This window comes from Electrona antarctica (genome assembly GCF_951216825.1).
Source record: "Electrona antarctica genome assembly, chromosome: 18".
Lineage (NCBI taxonomy): Eukaryota > Metazoa > Chordata > Actinopteri > Myctophiformes > Myctophidae > Electrona > Electrona antarctica.
Genome location: NC_136799.1, coordinates 16,240,383 through 16,265,419, shown reverse-complemented (window position 1 = coordinate 16,265,419; position 25,037 = coordinate 16,240,383). Strand labels below are relative to the sequence as shown.

The window sequence follows — 25,037 nt, the reverse complement described above, 5'->3', positions numbered from 1 at the left end:
TCATTCATTCATTATTTGGTGGAAAGATTTTTTTTTAAAATAAAAACAAAACCCACTTCACTACAAAACCGCTGCCTTGCCTTCTGTAGCCATCTGTCTAAAGAGGGACACGCCACCTAATTTCAATAACAAAACAACCAAAATGCCAGTCCTAATGAAAATTGGGTGAAAAGGTTGATAATATTTCCTTTCAGGCAGTTATTTTAACTGTTAACATCTGCGACAGATCGCTTATGAGAACATCCCAATTGTTCCATTTTACAGAAAAATATAGAAATATGTATTTCTATTAGGGATGTCCTGATACACTTTTTTCGCTTCCGATCCGATCTCGATACCTCAATTTCTGTGTTAGCCGATACCGAATACCGATACCAGTGTCGTGATCTCATGCAGACTCCTCACTCAAATGTGCACTTGAAGTTTGGGCAACTCCAAAGCAAACTCCACATGTCCCAACATTTTATTTACCTGCCATAGTATCAACCCCTTACCCCTGTGTCGGATCTGTGGTTAGACTGGCATATTCACCGATACCGATATCACCCCATATGACAAATAAGGGCCGATCCGATACTTTTTCCGATATCGGGACATCTCTAATTTCTATTGTATTCATACAATCCCGCGCGCGAGGTTATAAAACCCCCTGTGTCTTCCGCTCTCTCTCCCATTTCCTTTTCTTCTGCCTTTACAGAATCAAGCCGTGTTATCACTGAAGGGTAAGAATTACTTGTCTAAATAGCGATGTGACTTGTTTTCTGCCCGGTGGTAAATACAAATCACAGTAACAAACAAACGGCGATTAAGTTTTGGGTCACTTGAGTGAAAAACTGAAAGAGCGTTTAGCCAAATATAGCCGATCATTGTTCCGATTCACATTCGGGAAAACGAAGGTTAGGCGAACATATAGCATTAGCTTAACTTGCTAGAAGTGCTATCAACATAAGCCAGTGTTAGCTACGCTACGGCAGGGTTAGCATTGACTATAAACTCACTACATAGCTCGAAGCCAAAACAAGCTGGTTGCTGCTGCATATAGCCCGCCCAACACAAGCTAGCCACCGCAACACATTTATTATTATCAAGCGCTAAGCTGCAGCGAATGCTAACACCACGCTAAAGCGGGGATAGCATTAGCTTACACGATAGCTTATAGCCACGAGCTGAGCCACGAGCAGCCAACGCTAGCAGTAGCACTGTTACAAACCAGAACTACAGCCGATAATAATGAATATGGATGATCGTGATGCTAACGCCCCGGCCTATTCACCTCAGACACATCAATTTCTTGGAGTTGTTAGTGGTGCTGCTGGCGTTGCGCCACTTGGGGCTCATGGAGGTCAGACATAACCCCTCTCCTGTACCACTGGCCGTGGCGGCTCCCGCTCAGATGGGACCAGCTCACACAGGCGGGTTTCGAGATATTCCACCCAGACCTGGGGTCATTGGAACTCTGGGTCTGGCCCGTGAGAGGATGAATCTCCATGACATAGGCCTGCCCGCGAATGTGGTCGCCACAATTAAGGGGGCCAGTGCTCAGTCCACCATAAAGGTGTACGATGTAGCATGGAAGGTTTTTGAGAACTGGTGCGCGGCACAGCCCACGCAGGTTGTGCCTTTTCAGGCCTCAAAAAGGTAGGTTCTTACCTTCCTGCAGGGGCTCCTGGATAAAGGTAATTCCTTCTGCTCGCTTAAAGTGAACTTAGCGGCCATATCGTCTTGCCACATCGGCATAGACAACAAAGCCCTGAGCGAGGACATCCTCATAAGACGGTTTATGAAGGGTGCACGTAAACTACGTCCGGTGACCCGGTCTCTAGTTCCCCCATGGGACCTGTCGGTGGTTCTGGCGGCTCTTTCAGAGACCCCATTCGAACCTCTGGAGACGGTGGGTCTAAAAGCCTTGTCTTTGAAGGTCATGAAACGTGTCAGTTACTTACAGGCCTTGTCTGTCAGTCTGCACTGTGTTTAATGAGGACAAGACTAGGGTGACGGTTAAGCCGAACCCTGTGTTCGTCCCTAAGAACTCCAATGCCACTATTGTGCCAGTGGACCTAAGGTCCTTTCACCCTCCTCCTTTCGCAACAGCTGAGGATGAGAGGCTGCACGCCTTATGCCCGGTTAGGGCCATAAGGGTGTACATGGCCAGAACAGCTTCCTTCAGAAAAGGAAGTCAGTTGTTTGTGGCATGGGGTACTAAGACCATGGGAAAGCCAGTGACTAAGGTCAGGTTATCCCAATGGATTGTGGAGGCCAAACTGTGGTTATTTAACCATAACATCCATGCGACAGATCGAAGATGGCCCTTCTCGCTAGTTTTTTTGCAGAAGAACTTGTTTACGGTGTGGGCTAGCAGGAGGCTATAGCTGTCTGTCTGTCTGTCTGTCTAGGACTGGACTCATTTGTGTAGCTAAAGCAGCGGTTCCCAGGAATCCTAGTACTGATGTGTTTCCTTCTACCAGTGTTTTATAACTGCATGATCTCATTTGGGAATGAGATCAAATAGCTGAATCATGGTAACCTGTTCTTTTAATGGTCTGTGCGGCTGCGGCAGTTAACCATCAGTTAACGTGGAGAATGTATTCATATTTCATTGACACATACAAATACAGACATCTGTCGTGATGTGTCGTCATGTTGTGAGCTTGCACAGTATCGGCTATTTTCAATACAAATTACATTCATAAAGTTTTAGCCCATGCCCAAAATAGGGACTTGAAAGAGGTTTGCTGTAAAGCACAGTACAGGACAAGCCTAGATATGCACACAGCCACACACGCACGTAAACAGACTTTTTACACCCCAAAGTCCATACACAAAAATCACAGCATGCGTTTTGGAGGCAAAGTCCATAGTGTATGTTTACAGGTGGACACGTGCACACAAGTGCACACAAGTTGAAACGCACGCACAAACCGCAGCATGCACGAACGCACAAGCCACTCCAGAACTTTTCCTTGCTTCACTTCTCTCAAGTCTTGGAGCTTAAGCTTGAGGAGTGGAAGCTGAAGAGAGCTTATGGGCTCTCCATCTCCAGAGATGAGCCCCAACCATCCATTTAGACTCATTAATTCAGGGACTGATACGGTAAACACAGGTTTTATTACACCACAGGGCTGTAACCTGAGAGGAATGTTTGCTCACTTTTAATAAATGCTCTCTTAAAATCCTCAGGGCTTTATGGGAGATGGTAGGCAGAGTAAAGGGGCTGAATATTCATGAAGGCAAAACAGACTTTTGTTTCAAAGAGCCTTAACTTTTTACTCCAGCTTTAGTGGTGGATCAACAGCAAAAATCAATGTTTACAACTCATTCTGTAGTCTAGTGTCTCTCCCTCTTACCAGCCTGCAGGCCTGCGATTTGTGCTGTATGTTAGTACAGGTATATGTTTGCCGGTTTACCTGCACATCTGTTTCCTGTCTGTCTGAACAGAGACTTTAAACAGGGTACATTTGAAGAGTCCAACTGTGTCATTATGGAACTGTGTACTACCCTCTCCTGTCTGTCTCTCTCTCCCCCTGGATGCCTGGCTGTCAGACTTGTGAGGTGCAATTTCTCCGCCCGTCTCTCACTCTCCCTACTTTGTCCTTCCTGCCTTTATATCTCCTATTTATCTGTCTCCTTTCCCCTCTCTGTCGAGTTCTGTCAGCCTTGTTATAGTAGTCTCCGTCTTTCTCCCTTAAATCTGAACTGACATATACTTTAATGCACCAAACGGACTTCTCTCCCTTTCTCTCACTCTCCCTTTCTCTCATCCTTCCAGAAGCAATGACACAATTCAGTTTTGACCCCTTTCTCTGTTGGGACTGCAGTATCACTGACAATAGAACGGGGAGGAGGTTAATATGAGTTATGGGATAGTAAAAGTATATTCCAAGAGATGCTATCTCTATCTCGGCTGGTCTGTGTCTCACCGCAAAAAAGGGGAAAGAAGAAAATAAAGGAAAAATCACCAGATGTGATGGAAATTGAAATCCTGAAATGAAATCAAGAAATCGTCGATGACACAATGGAACAGGGCATTCAATCAGGAAAAAAATAAGTCCCTGTCTCTCGTCTGCTCAGAGCGAGAATGAGCCACAGGCATGATATCTGTCCCCTTTCCTATTACAATATTCCGTGATCTCACATACTGTAGGCTACAGGTGTATCATTATCATCATCATATCATTCTGACAGAAACCCACCTTCACAGGGTAGGAATATTTAATCACGAAAAGATGTGGCATTATTAGCTAAATACTGAACGTTATTACGTTGTGAATTTCATTCACGATCAACAAAACGACAGTTGATAATGAAATCCCTTCGAGCGTTATAACATCTTTTCATCAGACCTAGAGGAGGAATAGGTATTTATCAACACGTTCTTATCAATCAGAAAATGTTATACCAATATGCTTTAAGCCCTTTCACTATTATTCTGTGTAATAATACCGGGCAGCAGTGGCTCAGCTCAGGAGGTAGAACGGACGCTTGGGAATCGGAAGGTTTCTGGTTCAATCCCGGGCTAGCACGGGCTCCCTGTGATACTGTCGAAGTCGAAGCAAAACACTGAACTCCTAACTGCTCCTGATGAGCAGGTGGGTGCCTTGCATGGGTTCCTCCGCCATCGGTTTGTGGATATGTATGGGTGGATGTAAATGCACATTGAAAAGTTTATTTTTGATTCACTGTTTCATGTGCATCACTACAACACAAACAGCCAGACAAAGCATTTCACCAAATAATCCAGACTAGTAGAGACTATACCACCATCCTCTGGAATCAACATTCATTAAGAGTCCAGTGTGGCAGGTTGTCAATGTAACAGAGGGACTCAATGGGAAGAGGTTAAATGGCGCCATCTATTGCAAGCATTAAAGTACATATTGAGCACTGATTAGTTAGTTCATTTCAAAAATGTGTGCAAATATCAGCTGGAATTAATGTGTGCTCACTTGTTTTAATCTTCATCTTCTTCTTTCATTTATTTAAACCTTTTTAATAACATTGCAGATGAAATAAAACTATTTTAAGCCTTCAGATTGTGAGAGAGAAAAACCCATTTTGTGTACAGTCAACGGATGCCTGTGTGTGGTTGCGTGTGCAAGCCTACATGCAGCATACAGTCATCATCACTTTGTTTCTTTTTTGTTTTCTTTTCATGAACATTTCCTCCTACAATGACATGATCAAAATAGGGAAGTCAGGTTGGAAATGGTTAAAATATTCCCTTACTTCTGCTGACCTACAGACAGCAGGGGTGGATCTTACCACAGAACCCCCCCCCCCCCGCGCTCCATTCAGCTTCCTCTTTTCTTCTATTGTTTATCAAGAACGAGTGGTGGCCCCAAGCAAGGTTTGCTAAAGCAAGAACACCATATAGAATAAAAAGTATGGCGACCAGACAGATCATTTTCACCCATCAGCACTAGAGACATATTTTCATTTAATTTGAGATACCTGTCACAATCTGTCACAGTAAGTGTTTTCAGTGGTAACTGAAATGCTCGCTTCAAAACACCCTCTGTCTCATTTTTCTCGGTAGGGTGGTTCTTGTATTCTTGTATTTTGTAGGATAGAAATAGGTTTAGGGTTAGGCATAGTTTTACTGAGGTTAAGGTTAGGAATAAGGTTAGGTTTAAGCATAGTTTACTGAGGTTTTGTTTAGGAATACCAGGTAGAGACCGGGGACAGAGTGACATTCTGATGCGTCGCCGTTCCGACTGTGTGGCTTCCGCATGCGGCTAGGGTTAGCGGTTAGGGATGCTGAAAATAGCACATCTACAAGCTCACAACACGTCGCTTCGCACTGTGTTGCGAGCTTGTAGATCTGCTATTTTCACTCATTCTTAACCTTTTTTAATTATGGAAATGTTTTATTTTATTTATGCAATACTTTTGGAAAATGTGTTTAAACTTTTACATTTTTTTAAAAATAATAGTTAAATGTAGGAAATGAAAAAGGGCATGATTACTCCCCATGAAAATGGGTCCGCGACCCAAACATGGGTCCCAACCCACTGTTTGGGAAACGAAGTGTGTGTAACGACTAATGAGCCAGGGTCTATCTAAAGTGTGACATGTCAGGCTTGTGAAGATTCTTTTCGCACTGACTGAAGTCCAACAGCAGAGGGCAATGTCTTCCTTCAAATACTCAGCTGTCAACTTCCTATGGCTACAAATATACCACAGAAACATACTACTGCCTGCCTACAAACCTCAACCTCTACTGTCTGTGTCTCAACATCATGATCTGATGTTGAGACACAGACACAGATGACCAAATTAAAAACTCTCTTTCCTTCATAGCGTTACATTTACGGTAGATTGTTGTCTTTTACCCCATTTAGTTTGTCTTTGTATGAAGGAAGAGGAAACACCAGGAGCATTTATATTGTTATTAATTATTAATATTAATTAATTCACATTAATTTAAACTGCCCTCTGTGTCAGCAGTACATGCACACAGAACACACATATTATGTATAGCGATAAAGCACCGTCATTTTCTTATTATAAGGTTGATTTTTCACAGCAAATAAAAGGATCTCCACAGTACAAATAGGGCATCACCAAATTATTGGTTTGATGTGAAATATTTTTAAATCTTTTGTTTGTTTGTTTGTTTTCATTTGAAAAGTTCTGCTGGTTCACTATTCCTTTACTAACATTTTGTGACTTTGTTTTTCATCTCAGATTAGATTTATCCAGTTGCGCAATCACTCCAGACTGGTGCCCGGTTCTTTTCTTAGAAACCAGAACTTGGGGCATAGCTCGGAATTCTGGGCCTCTTGACAAGACTGAGACCACAGGACCTTGGGGCCCCATTCCAGCTTGAGGCCCTTGAACTATCACTGCTGATCTCACTCGCTATGGCGCTAAGTAGAACCCAACTGTTCTGTGGTTGATACCACATACTATAGCCCCTTGGTTTCAACTCACATTTTGTGGTCGTATGGCACTGGACGGCCAGGGGTTTAGGCTCCAAACCAGCCCGGGAGCTCTTTGATGGCATAGCGGTTACGATGCTAGCCTGCTGAACCACACATATCCCCTACTCAGTCTTCATCTGCCTTTGCAATGCATATCGGCCCCGCAGTAATATTAGTATCGCTACGCGAGGCTCCCCACTGACATGGGATCGCATCCTTCCTCCAGTCACGGACAGCTTTCCTGTTTACTGAAAAGAGGAAAACATTTTAAAGGTTTAGGACCTAAAATGGCAATGGCAGTGATCCCCTTTAGAAGGGAACGTGTCTGTCCACATGCTCCTCGTCAGGTGCGAGGACCCTTGACATCATGTCTAGTATGATTACCACCCTCATAACTTCATGTAACCCCTATTAAACGGTCAAATCCAGTGTTTACCAAATCCATTTGTATACTTTCAGAGTTAAATACGCACGCGCGCACGCACACGCACACACACACACACACACACACACACACACACACACACACACACACACACACACACACACACACACACACACACACACACACACACACACACTGCATGGGGGACACCAGAACAAAAGTAGGCTTACTCAGTAGGCTTCCAATTACAAAATAACACACGGTGCTTTTTAAGGTGAAGTGTGTGAAAGGGAGGTGTCATGTACTGTACACAACACGCTGACAGGACACATTGACACTTTCACAATATCCCTTATCTCCAGCATCGTGCGATCCATCATTTCCATCAACGTACGAGCGTGACACTTCCTCTGTCCTCCTCTGCTACTCCTCCTCTTTCTGTACCTTCTCCTCTTCCATCTGCTCCTCCTCTCTCTCTCCTCTCCTCCTACTGGAGGAGAGGAGCGGAAATTGGGTTAGATTGAGATCTCTGAGGATCCTTACGCAAGCGCATCAGAAGGGATCCTGTGTCAGCCTGGCCTGTTTTAAATACTATGAGTGCATGTGTGTGTGTGCGCGCATTTGTGTGAGTTTGTATGTGTCTGTGCGTATGTGTGTGTGTGTGTGTGTGTGTGTGTGTGTGTGTGTGTGTGTGCATGCATGCAAGACTGTATCATGTGAGTGCCTACATGTGGGTAGATGTGTGCACGGGCACTTACAGAAATGTGTGGGTGCTGCCATGCACAGGTGTTTGTGTGTGTGCATGTGTGCGTGTGTGCGTGTGTGCGTACGTGTGCGTGTGCGTGTGTGTGTACGTGTGCACAGTGTTTGTGAGGGCATGCATATACATTCATTCATAATCTACATACGGTAAGTCTGTGGAGACATGAACAGAAATGATAACGGAAACAGAATAAGTGTAACAAAATAAGAGGAAATAAAGATGATGAAAATAGCCGACGTACAAGCTCACGATGCTTGTAAGTTGGTTATTCTTTGGCGGAGAGAATTGGTTTAGAGTGATAAAAGAGCGTACCAGGGTTTAAGTGGGTAACACAGTCTAACACGCAGCCAGCCTGGACGCTCACTGTGGTTGAGAGCACCATTAAAGTAATTACCTTTACCAGGAAGGTAGAGGCACTCTATCTCTCGTGCACACGTGCACACGCACACACACACGCACACACACTAATGGACATACACCGTAAAACACAGAGTGTCCATTTAACTCAAGAGTTACAAAAATGTACGCTGTGTAAAATACATTTGGGACAGTGAGACAATGAACAGACCCTTGTCCCGTACGAGTGCATTGTTACACTCACTCACTTAAGTTATCACTCTTTTGACCGTACTCCACTAGTTGTAATCAGCAGAAGCTTTGCCCTACATCCCAACCTCTCCAATCCAATAGGTGGCCCCCTCTGTGCCTCAAGCGGCTAATTGCACTGTAGGATGGTGGAGGGGAACAGCACAACCACTCACACATACACCACAGTTTTGTTGCAATGGCACGAGGGGGAGGCGTAGAAATATTATAAATAGAATATGTGATTTGTTTAAGCAGGGAATTGTATGTACCAACAGAGTGCTTTTATTTTGTCATATATTGTATGGCTCAATTCATATACTGTAAATACATCTTCCATTTGGCTGTGTGTGGTGTCGGTGAGTCTAGGGCCAGCCTCCGTAGCTTCTATTGTCAATAGGGGTCTGGCACCATGTTGGGCTGAGATGGAACCAAGGTTCTTTTTATCCCTTTACATCCCTCATGTCTCCCTCATGTCTCACCCCAGTGGTGGAAAGTAACTGTGAATACAGGCTTTTATACTTACTATACTATATTACTACACATTTTATATTATCTCCCTACTTTTGACTAAAAAACTACCCCCGTCTCTCACAGACCACTTCAATCCTGTCCTGTGTGTCAACTTAATTCTGAGAGTGTAAATTAACAACCAGGATTTTACCATGTATTGGTAGTGACAGGTAAGGGGATCGAGTATGTGTGTGTGCGTGTCTATATTTTGGTAGAATTCAAGGGGCTGTGTATACAGTGTGTGTGTGTGTGTGTGTGTGTGTGTGTGTGTGTGTGTGTGTGTGTGTGTGTGTGTGTGCGCGCGCGCGTGCGTTTGTTGGTGGAAGGGGGATTTGGGGGTGCTCAGCCTCAGCCAAAGTCAGGAAAAACAGGCCTGCTCCTTTCCTATGTTATTTGTTCGCGTCCGGGGCTCCTAAATGCTGCGCAACAGCCATAATAACATATCACTGAACTACCATACTGTGTGCCAGTGTACACTCCAACAGTAAGACATGAATAGAAAACGAATGCACACTGGACCACTATTCACCGTCACATTCGCAACTTATGTGGAAACTGATTTTTATGCTCTGTGTTGGGGGAATGTATAGAAATTGGTAAGACAATGATTTTTTTTTACAGTGCTCTGGCTGTAAAGATATGTTATTTCTAGAGTTGAAATCTAAGTTAATTATACCAATTGCCCCACAAGTATTGCAGTAAAAGTTGGGTTTTGAGCTTCTGAGAGGCATATTCGGAAAGAAGTAGTGGCGGCTCTCTTTTATTGAAATTCCTTTATCACCAAAATGCTTCAAGTGATACAAGAATAAAAGTACGCTGCTCAGAGAACAGAATGCAACAGCAACATACAGAAACAGTTTGTTTTTCAAGCCCTGATGAGTAAAGGAAAAAACCTTTTAACTCTATGAACCAAACCTAAACAAGAACCATCTTCTTCCCTCCTTTTCCACTGCAGAGATGGTGAAAATGCAGCCGCAGTCTCACAGCCTGCGCCACACGCCACAATCTCCTAAAACCATGCGGCCGGCGATGGGGAGGAGGAGAGGAGAGTCTCCCTGTTTGTTTTACAGTGATTAGCCCATTATGTGGTTGAACGCTGCCAAGCCTGGCGGAGAGCGGCGCAACAAGCCTCCGTGACCTTTTCTCTGCTGAGTGGGTGAAGCTGCGGCCGCTATTATGGTCTCTGCCCTCCACAGCTAACTGCTAGCTCTCCCCGGTTCTGCTCTGCATCGCTCCGCTCCGCTGGCTTCCAGACGCGGCGGTGCGTGTGGAAACTGGAGTGGATGCACCGTCGGGAGGACCCAGAGGTCTCGGAGTGCACAACGGAGGTCACTATAGGCCAAGGGTTCCAAAACATTCCAGGCCACGACACCCCCCCCCCCCCCCCCCCCCCCCCCAATATTCATATTTGAACTGGGGACCCCCTAGCATTTGGAATTGTAGGAGTTAAGGGCATTGCATTTTGTTTGACACAGTTCCACAGATAGGCTAAATATTGTGAAAATAGCCGAACTACAAGCCTTGCACTGTGAGGCGTTGGGAGCTTGTGAGATCGGCTAATTTCACAATGTGTGTCTCTTTCTTACGTAATCTAACTATAAATGCACCAAGTCTCTGTGTGTGTGTACGTACGTCTGTGCGTCTGTAATCCACGTAACTCGAGAATGCTATGACAACGTATATCATTAGGTTCCCAAGTTGCATCGTTCCCAAGTAGGCCGGTGGCTGACTGCGACGGGCACGTACAGGTCTAGTGGAACCAAATGGACCATTTGTACACTCTCAGAATTACAGCCAAAATGAACTTCGGTTGGCAAATAACTACAAAATGACATCATTCAGAACTTTGGGAGGTACTTAATTGCCAAGATTGTTGCTAGGCAGATTCATTGATCAGATCTGTGTCATGTGTGTGTCGTCGACACAGTGTGTTGATGATACATAATGTCACAGCGTAGACAGAACCGTGAAGGGCTTACACAAAGAAAAGTACACCATACAGACTGCAGTAGTCTAGAAGTCCCAGTGGAGTGAGGGAGGGTGGAGCTGTGGGTTTGCGTGCGTGCGTGCGTGTGTGCGTGCGTGCGTGCGTGCGGATTGATAAAGGCGTTTGCGAGTCAATGCCACAGACGAAACACAGTCTAAGTCCACACTATTTATCTCTAAGTATAAATGATGGATAAGGGGTCAGGACAACGAGGCCTTTTCGTGAGGGGTCAGAATGAAATTTGGACTTAAGACTGTTTTTCGTCTGTGGTACTGAAAGTCAAAGAGAGGCTATAAGGCGTGCGGCTGGTCAGACAGACTTCTTTCTGCAGCCCTGGTGTGTTTCCCAAAACCATCTCACCACTTCTAAAATCCCTGTTATGCAACTGAAAACCAATGGAGTAAAACTGGATTTTCATAGGATGATGAAAATACAAAAAAAGAGCAGTCATTTAAAACAGTGGTTCTCAACCTGTGGGCAGAGGCCCATAGTGACTTAAAGCATACAACAGTACGTTGGTTCCATTCATCCAAGGTGGAACACAATCAATTGATAATCATTACACTAAACCTGCTCTGAAAATGCAATGCCACTTAAAGGAGCATTCAGTGATTTGGGTGATTTGGAAGAAACCCTGGTCCGCCCCGGTAACAAGATGTGCACATGCACACGCTCTACAGTGGGGGGGACGCGCAACAGGCCAATAGCACGCACACCAAGGCCCGCCTCTGCTCGATCATGATTGGAGGAAGGCCCCTCTCTATCCTGATTGAATGAAGGCCAAAAACGAAACCTACGCTTTTTTGACCCCAGGGGTGAACTGGGGACTAAAAGAAGCAGTAGTTGTTGTATTTGTTACATGCTCATGTTCATGTATTGTATGTGCAGTGAAATGTTGGTTGGCACACTGGCATCTAGTCAGTGATGTATGAACGTAGGGAGATACAGTAGGCCATCTATGACGTATGATGACTCCAAATTTGGACAAGGTTTCGTTGACTGTCATAATGTCATTATAAAAAATAAAACACGTAATATAGTGAAAGCAGCATGCACAAGCATGTTTGAGCTGTTTAATGTGGCACTGGAGTTAAATATCATTTTTTACACTTAGTTGTGTGTCTCTGCCGGCTTATTGACACGCGCACGGACGCACGTACTGTATACAGACTAGAGCAAACGCCCCACTGTATCAACACCTCGGGAGTGTCAGGGTCAACACAAAACCACCAGGCCTGGGCATGTGTGCAGATGGGCTGGCAGGGCCCCGCCGTAGCGCCTTTAAGCCTAATTTGTACTTCACCACACAATGGTGACACGTGCTAAAAATAAGTCATTTATTGCGTTGGCATTTTTCGCTTCAATTATTTCCCGACAGTGACAGCATCGTGCAGCAACGCATAAATGAGACTAAAGTCTTTCGCAAATCAGTTCTTCTCATGCAATATTTTCACAAACATATATAAAACCTCAAAGGGCTAAATAGTTGTCCCACAGTATTGGAGGCCCAGCATATACAGTTAATGGAACAAGTGGTCAGATGGGTGGGCCATGAACACTAGAGTTTTTAAAGTGGGCCCTGATCACAGAAAACAGGTACGGAACTGCTCTCTTTGAGCATTCACCTACTGTACATCATTGTCGAACAACACATTGGACACTCAAAAATGAGAAAGTACTCTGAATAATTAGGAACACAGGTGTCTGGGTGGTGCAAGCGTAGACGTATATAAAGGCTAGATGACTCGCCCACGCTGCTGGCCAATGGAGAGCAACGTCGCCACATGGCGGCCATTTTGCTACAGTCAGCTCGCTCACTCATAACATTGTGTGGTGCTTGTACCATGTGTACCATAACCATAACTTGTTGGATTTCCAAACAGTTTCTTTTTAATAAAAGTCAGATAATGATGGACATCATTATTACAATATGTTTGTAATAAACCAAACCCCTAGGGAACCAAACCGTAAATCTGTCAAGATAAGAGTTACGCGTATTTTTGTTTGAGCAACGTTCCAGAGAAGTTGACTGTTGCAACCAGTGAGCTGCGCCATCTAGCCTTTCTTAAATATATCTATGGGTGCAAGCCAGGGTAAAGATCCTGCTCACCACTGTGGAGGCTGGGTTCCAGTCATGCCGTCCATGTAGCTCTGGTCCATAGCTCTAATGCCTTTATTTAAGCTATGGAACTGTTCTTTTCCTATGCTCGCATAAATGCAGACCAGCCTCTCGTCTGTAGTGTAAATATAAAAAAATCACACCCGTGTGAACTGAGTGGTGTAAGGTCTTATATAGACTGATCAGCTGTGGTCTGACGTAATGTCTGACGTAATGAAATCACACCCGTGTGAACTGGGTGACCGTAGCAACCATGCTCATTTTTTGGTACGAACAGACAGACAGACAGACAGACACGTAAACTAACAAAGCCAGTCGTAGGAGTGGTTTACACCACTCAAAAAACGTTTTACCTATTCACCAAAACAAAGGCGGTAGTATCGGTAGAGGGCACAGTGTAGTAACTAAAAGTATTTATTTTCCGGTGTAAAAACAATCCCTTTCTGGCCAAAAAGTGCATTTTAAACATGTGGTGGGGGGCTCAGAGTGCGTTCACTAAGGAAAGTAGGCTTTCTAATTACACAACTGCCTTAATTTGTATTGGTGAGTAAGTAAAACGTTTTTTATATTTCCGCTACAGAGGAGAGGCTGGTCTGCATTTCATGCTAGGGCTAGAAGCAAAGAGTGGCAGAGCCTTAATGCAACGGCAGCAAGAGCAGTAAGGCTGTGGACCAGAGCTACCGTCCATGGTGCTTCCAGCTTGCCTGGGAGTTCCAACAAACATAACAGGTGCATAACATGGGCTGCATTTTCAGAACATGCTTATTTTAATTATCAATCAATTGATTGTGTTTTGACTTGGATCATGAAACTAACATAGTATATGTTAATGACAGACAAAACAATGGTTTCCAGTTAGCTCAACAAGTCCAACAAGACCAACAAGTAGAAGGTAAGCATAAAGACAAAACTGGGAGAAAATGAAAGAATGGAGAAAGTTTAATGAGAAAAAAGAGAATGAAGAAACTCAAATGGGACAAGATAAAAGTATTCTCTAGGATGACTGCTTGTACTCTTGTCAAAGCTACCAGACTGAGAAGCTGTGTGAATACAACCATGATGGATGGGAGATGGGGAACCCCTGCTGTGCTCTGGGATCTGAGTGGCACACTGCACACAGGAACACGCTGCCACCCGCAGCCAGCAACAGAAGTTTAAAACAAAAGAAACCATAAAGGAAACCACTGACATTAGAGGGGTTTTTTAACAGTAGTGGTGAACTGGGTTTGAGAAGGCCTGGTGCCACTAACTCTCTCTCATCGCTGGATATACAGTATTATTCTTTGCCACGTTTTATTGTCTCTCTTTTCATCTCACTGTCTCTTTCTATGGCGTGGCACTGTAAGGGCCAAGCTGTCTAGAAGAGAGTCTTGCGAGTCTCGGGTTCGAATCAGTCACATTGTGTCTGGTACTTCAAATTTAAACATTTTGAGAATCACTGTGCTACTTCCTCCCCAAAGCGGGCTTGTCACTGGCAGGCAGGTGAGCCAGTAGGGTACAACAGCAGTGGCAATACGGAAATGTGTGGGGAGGATTAAATAGCAAATAAATTGGGGGGAAATGAGGTAAAAAAGAATTGGCTACTCTTAATAACAAAATAATAGTACTGACATCATAGATGACTGAAGTCATAGACTGGCCAGTCCACATGGAAGCAATGCTGTTATTAGAGCCCTTGAAGTCTTCCAACTCCCACTCCTCTCTCTAACCAGTGCTTCTCAAATCGGGGTCAGGGCACCCCAAGGGAACATTGATATCTTTTTTTAAATCTTTAATCTTGGAAAAATGTGAACATATTTTAATATATTTTTTAAAAAAAAGAATAATAATCATTTTAACAACCAAAATCTTGTATGGGGCCCCAAGCACAAAATCTTTTCAGATGGTGTCTAGGACTGTGGCCTGAGACATGCATGTGGGGGTATTCGACATGATAAAGTTTGAGGTCCACTGTCTCTAACTCTGCCTACTATCATCTCTCTCTCTCTCAGACTGCACAGTAAAATCCAGTGTTAGTTTTACCCTTACGAATCTATTTTGACACATGCAAGTATAAGTTAAGTAACACTATGGATTTTACTGTGTGGCTACATCATATCTTGGCAGGCAGATGAAAACCCTTTTAGGGGAGGTTTTTCTGGACATAAAATGATAACCACATGAGTGTAATTACAGAATCAGAAAAAATTACAGCCATGTATAAAAAGGACATTTCGATCAATAAATCAGGCTGGAATGAGCGGTGCGGCTGTTTGAAAAACGAGACGCGTCGTCAGTCGAAAAGTTATGTGATTTTTTTTAAAGGCAATTCACTGTAATAAAAATGATGAAGTTGTGGATTATGTGGAGCGTTAGGTTTCAACAGCATTCAACAATGCAGAGTTTGCCATGGAGAATGTATTAAGCACAGTTTCAGATTCAGAGTTTTATTGTGAAACTAAATGATTTACAGGGAGGGAGACTACAATAATTGAGGGGAAGTCGGGTTATCACAACAGCCAGGAACAGAACAGAATCAATAAATAGATAATGTAAATCAAAAAAAGGAGTAATATAATAAATAAGCTGTTCATCTCATTATTTATACGGCGTGGACTCCTAGGGGCCGGGCCCTCTGGAAGAGGGACTCCTAGGGGCCGGTCCCTCTGGAAGAGGGACTCCTAGGGGCCGGGCCCTCTGGAAGAGGGACTCCTAGGGGCCGGGCCCTCTGGAAGAGGGACTCCTAGGGGCCGGGCCCTCTGGAAGAGGGACTCCTAGGGGCCGGTCCCTCTGGAAGAGGGACTCCTAGGGGCCGGGCCCTCTGGAAGAGGGACTCCTAGGGGCCGGGCCCTCTGGAAGAGGGACTCCTAGGGGCCGGGCCCTCTGGAAGAGGGACTCCTAGGGGCCGGGCCCTCTGGAAGAGGGACTCCTAGGGGCCGGGCCCTCTGGAAGAGGGTCCTGTGGGTTATACATTTTACCCGCTCTAAACTTCAGATAATCTCTGCTGGAAATCTGTAAAACAGAACACAACATTTTTGCAAGCAATTTGGGACAGTATTAGTAAAGTCTACCCATTTGAGGAAAACATTATCCAGTATATGGGGGAATGTTTGGACAAGGAGATATCCGTATCACCAAGATATTGTCTCGTAGGGAACCAAACACAAGTAACTGGTGTATAAAAATATGATTTTGTAGCGATAAATATAGGGATAGTCACGGGCGGCTGCATGATTCATCCTCGGATCATGGAAAAGTACATCCTCTCCGGATCCCAAAAAGTGGATTTAATCTATGATAGAAACAGTGTCATATGAATGGTTGTTACAGAGACTAAAATCATGAAGGAGAGAACTTTAAGAGGTAATGGGACCGCTTCTTGGTCCCGCTTATTGGTGAGACACTCTGATGATGGGGTATTGCGGTTTTATTTTGTTTTATTCTTTTATGTTTGTCTTGATTGTATGTATTCATCATGAGCCACAGGATATTTTTGTATTATTGTTTAAAAATAAATAAAAATCTTATTACAAAAAAAGATGTATTAGGTTCCTGTTAGAATCAAATGGACATGCTGCGTGTTATTATGTTTCAAGGGTTACGGACCCATAAGTGTCCATTTGGTTCCTAATGATCAATCATTTAGCTGGGGACCGACTGGACCCCATGTTGAGAACCACTGCTCTACATCGCTGGCTCTCAGCGTCCAGTAGGGGGACCACCACGTCCAAATGGACCCTTACGGGTCTGTAACTCTGAGAGTGTTAATGGACCATTGTACACTCTCATAGTTACTGTACATGAACACTGAGAATTGTACAGTGCGCCTTGGGGTCCCTAAAAATGGTTCCATTTGTACACTCTCAGAGCAATTTGGACCCCTGGTGGGCCCCAGACGGGACGTTGACAAATGCAGTGCTACATCATTCCCATCTGCATTAGCGTACTGGCGTACGCCATGGGCTTGACATTTGGATGAGGCACAGCAGTGTACTGGTGAAACTCTGGCTGGAGGTTGGGTTCGGTGAGGTGAATGTAGGCTCCTTTATTTCCCATCTGATCACAGTAGTTGGGCGCTGAGAAGATGGTGATGCACTTTCCCGAATGGGTGACCTCGTAGCCCTCAGCCTTCACCTCGTGACTACGGATGATGAAATCCAGATTGTTCATCTCAAGGAAGCGCTCTGTGACGTCCGGCCCGAACTCGCAGCTCACGCCTCGCTTGCTGACCGACCAACCTTTCTTACGCTGAGGGTCTGACCACAGGAGGTCGCACATGAGACCAGAGTCTGGAGGCTGTCTGTACCTGTCTATCCTCTTGATATCGTCCAGTGTGACACCGTCTTCGCTGAACAGTCCCCCGTGCATCACCAGTACCTTATCGTTGATACACATTGCAAGAGGGAGCCACTGGAAGACCTCGCTAAACAGCTGGAACATCTGGGCTGAGTACTTGGCTTTCACTTCACCTTCAAATCCATACATCTGGTTCATATTGTCTGTCTCGTGGTTACCCCTGACCAAGTGGAAGTGGTCGGGGTAGAGTAGCTTGAAGCCAAAGAGCGTAAGAATGACCTCGACGGAGAAGGAGCCACGATCCACAAAGTCACCATTAAACAGATATGGGTTGGTCTGGGATGGCAAGCCGTTCAACTCAAAGATATTGAGGAGGTCGTAATATTGCCCGTGGATGTCACCACAAATTGTTATTCTCTCGTTAGTGTTTAATTTGATTTCAACCAGACTTCGAAGTCCGGACAGAACCTCTTTGACTTGGACCAAAATCTGATAAGCATACTTTCGGGGCAGTTTCTTTTGGTCTTTGAACCAGTCCATCATCTCCATCATGAACTCCAAGGTCACCTCCTTCCCGTCTTTCAGCTGGGGCCCAACATACTTGTCCTCGATCACCATGTTCTCGATGTCTAGAGAGTCCACGACCGATGCTTTTGTCTCATCGCTGGCGATGGCTCTCTCAAAAGCCTTCTGTTTGACCATCTTTTTGCACTCCTGGTACTTCATCTTTGCGTCCTTGTCGTTGGGTCGCACCCTCACTACCGTCTCATAGTCTTTCAGCGCTGCCTTGAACTTGCCCAGCGCCATGTTAGAGGTGGCACGACGGTAATATCCTTTGATGTAGCTCTTGTCAATCTCCAGGGCCTTCGTAGCATCGGCCAGGGCATACCCGTAGCACTCGGTGCGTAGGTAAGCATGGCTGCGGTTGCTGTAGAATACGGCGTTGTTTGGGTTGAGCTCCAGGGCCTCTGTGTAGTATTTGATTGCGTTCTCATAGTCCTTCTCTTTGAAGAAACTATTTGCCTTCTCCTTGAGTAGCTCGGCGTTTCTGTCTGCCTCCGCCATCCTCGTCCCACTGCTTGTCTGCAGTCGCATGAAATATTTAACATACTTATACTGGAAGTCAATAGAGGGACAAATAATTCCATATTTAGAAGTCAACATGACGTCACAGTTATATGACGTCACAGTCGCAGTATGACATGATGTATGGGATCCACGTGAAAGCCAAGCCGTTATTAGACCCTATGTTGTTTTGACCCCATGTTCTCCGGCAAGCATTATTGTTGTGCATGTGACAATAAAACACTTTGATAAGAAAGCCCTATAATCGGACATTGCTGACAGCATTTAAAATGCATTTTATTATGCAATATGAACAATTAAAAGTATTTCTCTCAAGGCAGCTAAGACTTTCTGGATGAAACTGTCAGTATACCAACACAGGGCATACGTAACACACATACTGTAATATAATTGGCACCTTTGACCATGAAACGACTGTGTGCGAGTATCAATGAGCACTGAGAAGTCGACAACTGGGAAAACAGTGTTATGACACTGTACTGCACCCCTATCTCCCCTATCCAAACCCAGGCCAGGGCCCTCTCACCACACAGCAACTGAAAATGCAGGAACGGGGGCCGAAGACGAGACAATGAGATCGGCTTTCACCGGCATTTGCCCTTACACACACACTCGCACACACTCGCACACACACACACACACACACAGAAAGAAAGATGCGGGCAGCTCGGCAGTCGGCACATATATGTGGACAACGAACATAGACACATGGTCCCAGACATACATGGTCACAAACAGACACTGTACAGACATGCAGATTCACACGCAGGAAATGGCATAACCAGGTAGCCTACTGTATACAGTGTAAACACAAACATGCATATATGAACTGTGCGCAACTTGTATTTCTCTCTCTCGCACGCACGCACGCACGCACACGCGCACACACACACACACACACACACTCTCTATGAGCATCACCTGTTGGACTCCCTCAAATGCAGGACTGCTTATCATGGGATGTACTGTCCCCCTGAGATCCAGCCACTGACAGAAAGACACTATACTCTCTAAACAATGACCATCTGGGCTGTCATGGTAGTTAGGTAGTGTGCTTACCACACATGCACTATAGCACGCATGAGAAGCTTTGACTGGCCCCACCAAATGTAGTTGGACATATCCTGCCATTTAATGCCCGGGCTGCAATTTCAACATGCTGCTATAGTTCTGTTAGTGCTTTGGGGCTCAGGACACCCCCTGTAAATAACTTTTTTTTTTTTATCCATGGCACCCATGAATTACAATGTTACTTTACAGCAGCTCACGTCTATATCATATTATTTATGATACATAAATATGTAAATCCTTCCCCCTCAGAGAAAACATTCTGAGAGAGAATATCCGTTTCCCTTAGAACAGCTTGAAAATAACTTTATACGTTTACGTTCAACCACTTGAAACCCCAGCATTCCTATTCTAGGGGGACATTCGCTAAAGAATAGCCAATCTACTACTGTAGCTCGCAACATGTCCCAACACACTGTGAGCTTAAAGATCTGCTATTTTTGGAGAGATTTGGTGTAGATCGAAAAGGAATGTACAGTGCAAATCAGGCCTAGGTTTCATTAAAGGATCTACACGATGCATTTTAAAAAGATGTTTAATATTTAATATCATATTGTTTATGTCCCTCGAACGTGTTTCTGTAGGTTTGATTCTAATTCAGATATACCCAGTCCAAGTCATTTCTCTCTGCCTTATAAAGCTCTTTCAGCTGCAATACCACATTGTCCTGTGGCACTATAAGTAGCACTATTTAGCCAGTTTATGCCATTTTGGAATGGATGACTTTACCAGAGCTTAGGGACTCCTGAGACTATATATTTTATTTTATTTTTTTATTATATAAATATAATAAAAATTAAAATAAATCACCCTATACCAAAAAGCTCCTGACACACCGTCCCAAGTCCCCACATTTTATGTGGAAAACAACGTCCTAGAAGGAAGCCAAACCAAAATAACGTCAAAACCCACGAGAGAAAGTGTCAATTCAGCCACAACAACTGGAAGGAGGCAACTCAGAGGCATGTGGAGCAGGATGATCGATGTCGTAGGCACAGCACAGTTTGAAAAGGATCGATCTCCACCGTTCCGTAGAAGCAAAGAGGCAGACAACAGATCCACCAGCAAAACAGATCCTCCACCATGAAAACCACTCGCATATTCCCCGACCGAAATAGAGACTATGTGGATACATACAGCCACCTGAAGACCCACAAGTGACCAGACCCACTGACAGGAGGACAATCATGAGTGATCGCCGATGATGATCTGATGATTTGAGTTATTGTATGTGGAAGCCAAAAGCAGCTGAGCTCCCACAAGGAGGGGTCTAGGGTCCATGAAAAAACTAAACATCCATGGGGTTCACCAATATACAGTACACATGCACAAAGGCACATATCTCCGCCAGACTGGTTGCCTGGGAGGGTATGCGTTTGACATACGGTGACATACAGTATGTCATACATATAGAGAGAGGGGGGAGGGGGGGGCGTGTAACGATAGGACAGAGGGAGAGAAAGGGAGAAAGGGGGGTGAGAGAGACAGACAGAAAGTTGGTGGCAAAGAGAGGGAGAGGTAGGAAAGCGAGGGTGGGGGGGTAGAAAGGAGAGAGAGGAGAGGTGTAATGGATAGGGAGGTAGGTATTGATAAAGAGAGGAATAGAGGGAGAGAAAGCGAGAGACAGAGATGTAATGGATAGGGAGAAAGGAGGAGTTTGAGAGAGGGAGGGGGATGAGTCAGGGATCGGAGAGATAAGGAGATAAGGAGCTAAGAATGAGGAGGTGACATGTGAGATATAACACAGATACAGTACAGTTACCCATGTTTCCCTGTACTGTCAAATTTTAAGTCATAATTTAACTAAAGGGTATAACAATGTAACCAAAAAGAGTCTGTTTGGTTGCATTTGCCGTTACAAATGGATAAATCAACACTGCGGATTTTACTGTGTAGGAGGGGCTAGGAAGGGGAGGGAGAGAGTGAGAGAGAGAGAGAGATTACATGGGAAAGTGATGACCAGAGAGAGTGGTAGTGGAACAGAGAGAGGTGGGAGTTCGAGAGGAGAAATGGGGTGAGGGATTAAGGAGACAAGGGAGAGAGAATGAAGAAAAATAACAGAAGGTGTGATAGTGAGGGAGGGGGGAAAGTGAATGAGAAAGAAAGATGAACAAAGAGGGATGTGGTTTGTGGAGTGAGAGCAACGGAGAGAGGAAAAAATAAACAAATAGTCAGGGAGAGAGTGAGACAGGGAGCGACGAAAAGATAGAAAGAGGGAGAAAGAAATAGTGAGGGATAGAGAGAGAGGGAGACAGAGAGAGAGGGAGGGAGGGAGGGAGGAGTGCCATTGTCACCCCACCTGTCTGCCTGTTAGGAGGACATCCGGGCGCTGCCTGGATTGTTTTCCAGCTCCCTTTATGTGGTTACCAAGCCCCGGGATATGGGCAAGCATTGGGATATCTTTACACACTTCCTGTACGACACAAAGCAGCCCTGCGTGGTTCTGCAGATCACAAGATAATCCCAGCGCTGGGCGTGTGTATTTAAGTAAGCCACCAGAAACACAAGCCCCTGGACAGCGCCTCGATATCAAAACTAATGGACCTCTCAGCGTATCACTTCTCAGCGGATCGCATGTCAAAAATGAAATGCCGTTTTCTGGGGATGCTTTTATCCAACGTGCCTCGGCTGTAACCGTGGAGATGGACAAATATGCAGTTGTTTATTTGCGTGGTACAGTACGTCTTTAATGGGCGGCACCTGTTGGAGCTGGGCTAAACCCGTTAGGTCAATTTCTGACGCTCCGCCTCTCTGTCGGTTGAAAATAATGCATTTCCTTCGAGCGGCACGGCCGTTTGAACAAGAATAAATTATAAATGATCCTGATCCCTTAGAGATTGAAACCTGTTCAGACTAGAGGCCTTTAACTAGCACTTCTGACTGAGTGATTCTGAGTAACAATATTTTTTAACAATCCACTTTATCACCGGTAACAAATGAATATCAACCCACAACGTGTTGAGCTTGTACAGCACATTTTTAATTAAAATATTTAGAACATTTTACAAATTTACCCAAATTAGGGATGGCAGGGTTAATGCAGTTGGCATTCTTTTAAAAACAAATATGAAATTGTTCAATTATGATTATAAAACATAAATATCAAACATATTTTCATACAATTTCATTTGTATAAATGTAATCATTTGATTTAAGAAGCGTAAATAAAATCCCCATCTGTGATAAAAAATTAATAACGTGTCAAAAGCAGAGGCCTGGATCCACCCAGCAAATGCAACCCCGGTCAATCACACAGTCCTTCGTTGCCTGGCGGGCCTTGTGTGAACTACGGCCGCGCGTACAGCCTCTCAACTCAACCCATAAAGACTTTCTAAAACCGCCGCGGTCTAAGTTGACTGATGCATTTGTGGGGCTGAATAAAGGCACTTGTTGGGCACACAAAAGGTGAGCTGGTAGCCATTGTGCGCAGAAGATGACAGGCAGAATGGCCTTTCCCCCGCCTCGGGGACACTGGAGTGGCCTACGTTGACACAGTATTATGTGTTGGAGCGGGAACGCCGTGTCACCCCCCCGCCCTCACCCCCATTTATTTTTCTTTATGCGGCCATGCTCAGGTGTTTTTAGGTCTCTGTTAAGACGCTCTGCGCTGTCACAGAAGATTTAGTTTCTTGCAACCCCCCCTCCCCCCATTTCAGAACAACAAAGACATTTAAAAAGCTGTTGAAACACTGCCTTTGGGAGGTGGATACCGCTAGGTGTTGACGCCAAACAAAGCGCTCTGGGATCATAGTGATACAGGGCTTTCTGAAGTACAAGCCTTGAGAGGATTGGAGGGAAATTCCGCCTTAAAAAGGGAAGGACATTAAGGGAGGTCTAAGAGTCAAATCCAGCTTAAAAGACACACGCATTTCTCCTGTGATCTGCAATTGATCCTGCTGTGATGACAAGTCTCACTGTGATCTATGAGACTCTGAATTCTGACACATAACTAAGGCAAGTAAACAAAGATACGTGTGGAGCCAAGACTGCGTAATGATGTCAACAACCAAATCAATTTAATTTTCCTTCACCTGTTGCGTTACCTATTTACTTTGTGCCTTGTAGCACATAAGTTGTTAACCACCGTGCGCACACCCACACAAGGCTGACTGCTACTGACTGCCACACCCACCAACGCATACGCACACTCACTCACACACGTGCGCACACACACACACACACACGTGCGCACGCACACACACACACACACACAAACACACACACATATGCGCATGCACACACACGCCCCCCTCCCTGTGACCAAAGAACAGGTGATGGTACTCAGAGCAGGGGGAGAGAGAGAATGAGCGAGAGAGATAGATAAATGGGGGGGTGGGGGTCATTACCCCAGGACATAGTCTGTCTAACACACACACACACACGCACGCACGCACGCACGCACGCACGCACGCACGCACGCACGCACGCACGCACGCACGCACGCACGGCAGCGGCAGCGGCAGACATCTCCATTTAAGACAAGTGTGGCATGGCTGCATGCAGTTAAAGAAACCTCAGGCCCCTCAGGTCAGACAAACACTGTCCTACATACTGCACTCTGGCTCCCATTAGTTCAGTTAGGCATTTCAAAAGGAACATGCTTTACACGCGTCTCCAATCACCACACACAACACTGTGTACGTGCCATGCACGTGTATCATTTGTATTACTATATTTGTTGAGGGACAAACCTCCCCACAAGTATAGTAGAATTGGAGAAATAGACATCGTGGGGACAATTATCACGAGAACAAAAAAAAAGCAGCAACCCAAAATGCACTGCGAGCTTCTCGGCCGTTTGACCGTGACGTTATCCAGGCCTGAAGAAGGTCAATCGGCCGAAAGCTTGCAATACATTCTGCATACAAAGAGTGTGCGGTTTGCTGCTTTCTTTTGTTCACCCTGATATTATTCAGCTCCAGCACCTCATCCAAGAGTTCCGTTAACCGTTGAGTGGTGGTTTAGTGGTCCTCTCAAGAGGAATGGATGTTTTATGGTTAACAAAAACAAAAAACACTAGGAGCGACACGAGTTAGACCACAGAACAGAGTGTTAGTTGAGGGACACTGTGTTTAACATGTAAAAGCTTGGTTTGAGAAATAGAGGGAATTCTTGTTGTTCTTGTGGTCAGAAATCTAATGTTTAATCATTGTGTTCGTAATATTAATTAAAGCTTTTTTTATGTGAGGTTTAAAGGCTTGTAATCAGAACTGATCTACAGTATGTATTTAAAATACACGACGATGACTGAGATAGGATAAGCTTAATACTACACATTATTTATCCCAGAGGAGAAAGTACTGTAGCACCACAGCAGCAACAGAAAAGCTGAATAT

The 25,037-nt window shown here is 44.8% G+C and overlaps 2 protein-coding genes across 3 annotated transcripts in view; both read right to left on the bottom strand.

Annotated features, from left to right (window-relative positions):
* esr2b (estrogen receptor 2b) overlaps positions 1 to 25,037 on the bottom strand; it is a 151,649-nt gene that overhangs the window by 62,828 nt on the left and 63,784 nt on the right. The gene's annotated exons all lie outside the window — the stretch shown is intronic.
* On the bottom strand, positions 17,170 to 18,612 carry LOC306942343 (serine/threonine-protein phosphatase 5-like; the record flags this gene model as incomplete). The annotated part of the gene is made up of 1 exon (XM_079528195.1): positions 17,170 to 18,612. The coding sequence occupies one exon, from the start codon at positions 18,610 to 18,612 to the stop codon at positions 17,170 to 17,172; it is 1,443 nt and encodes a 480-aa protein (XP_079384321.1).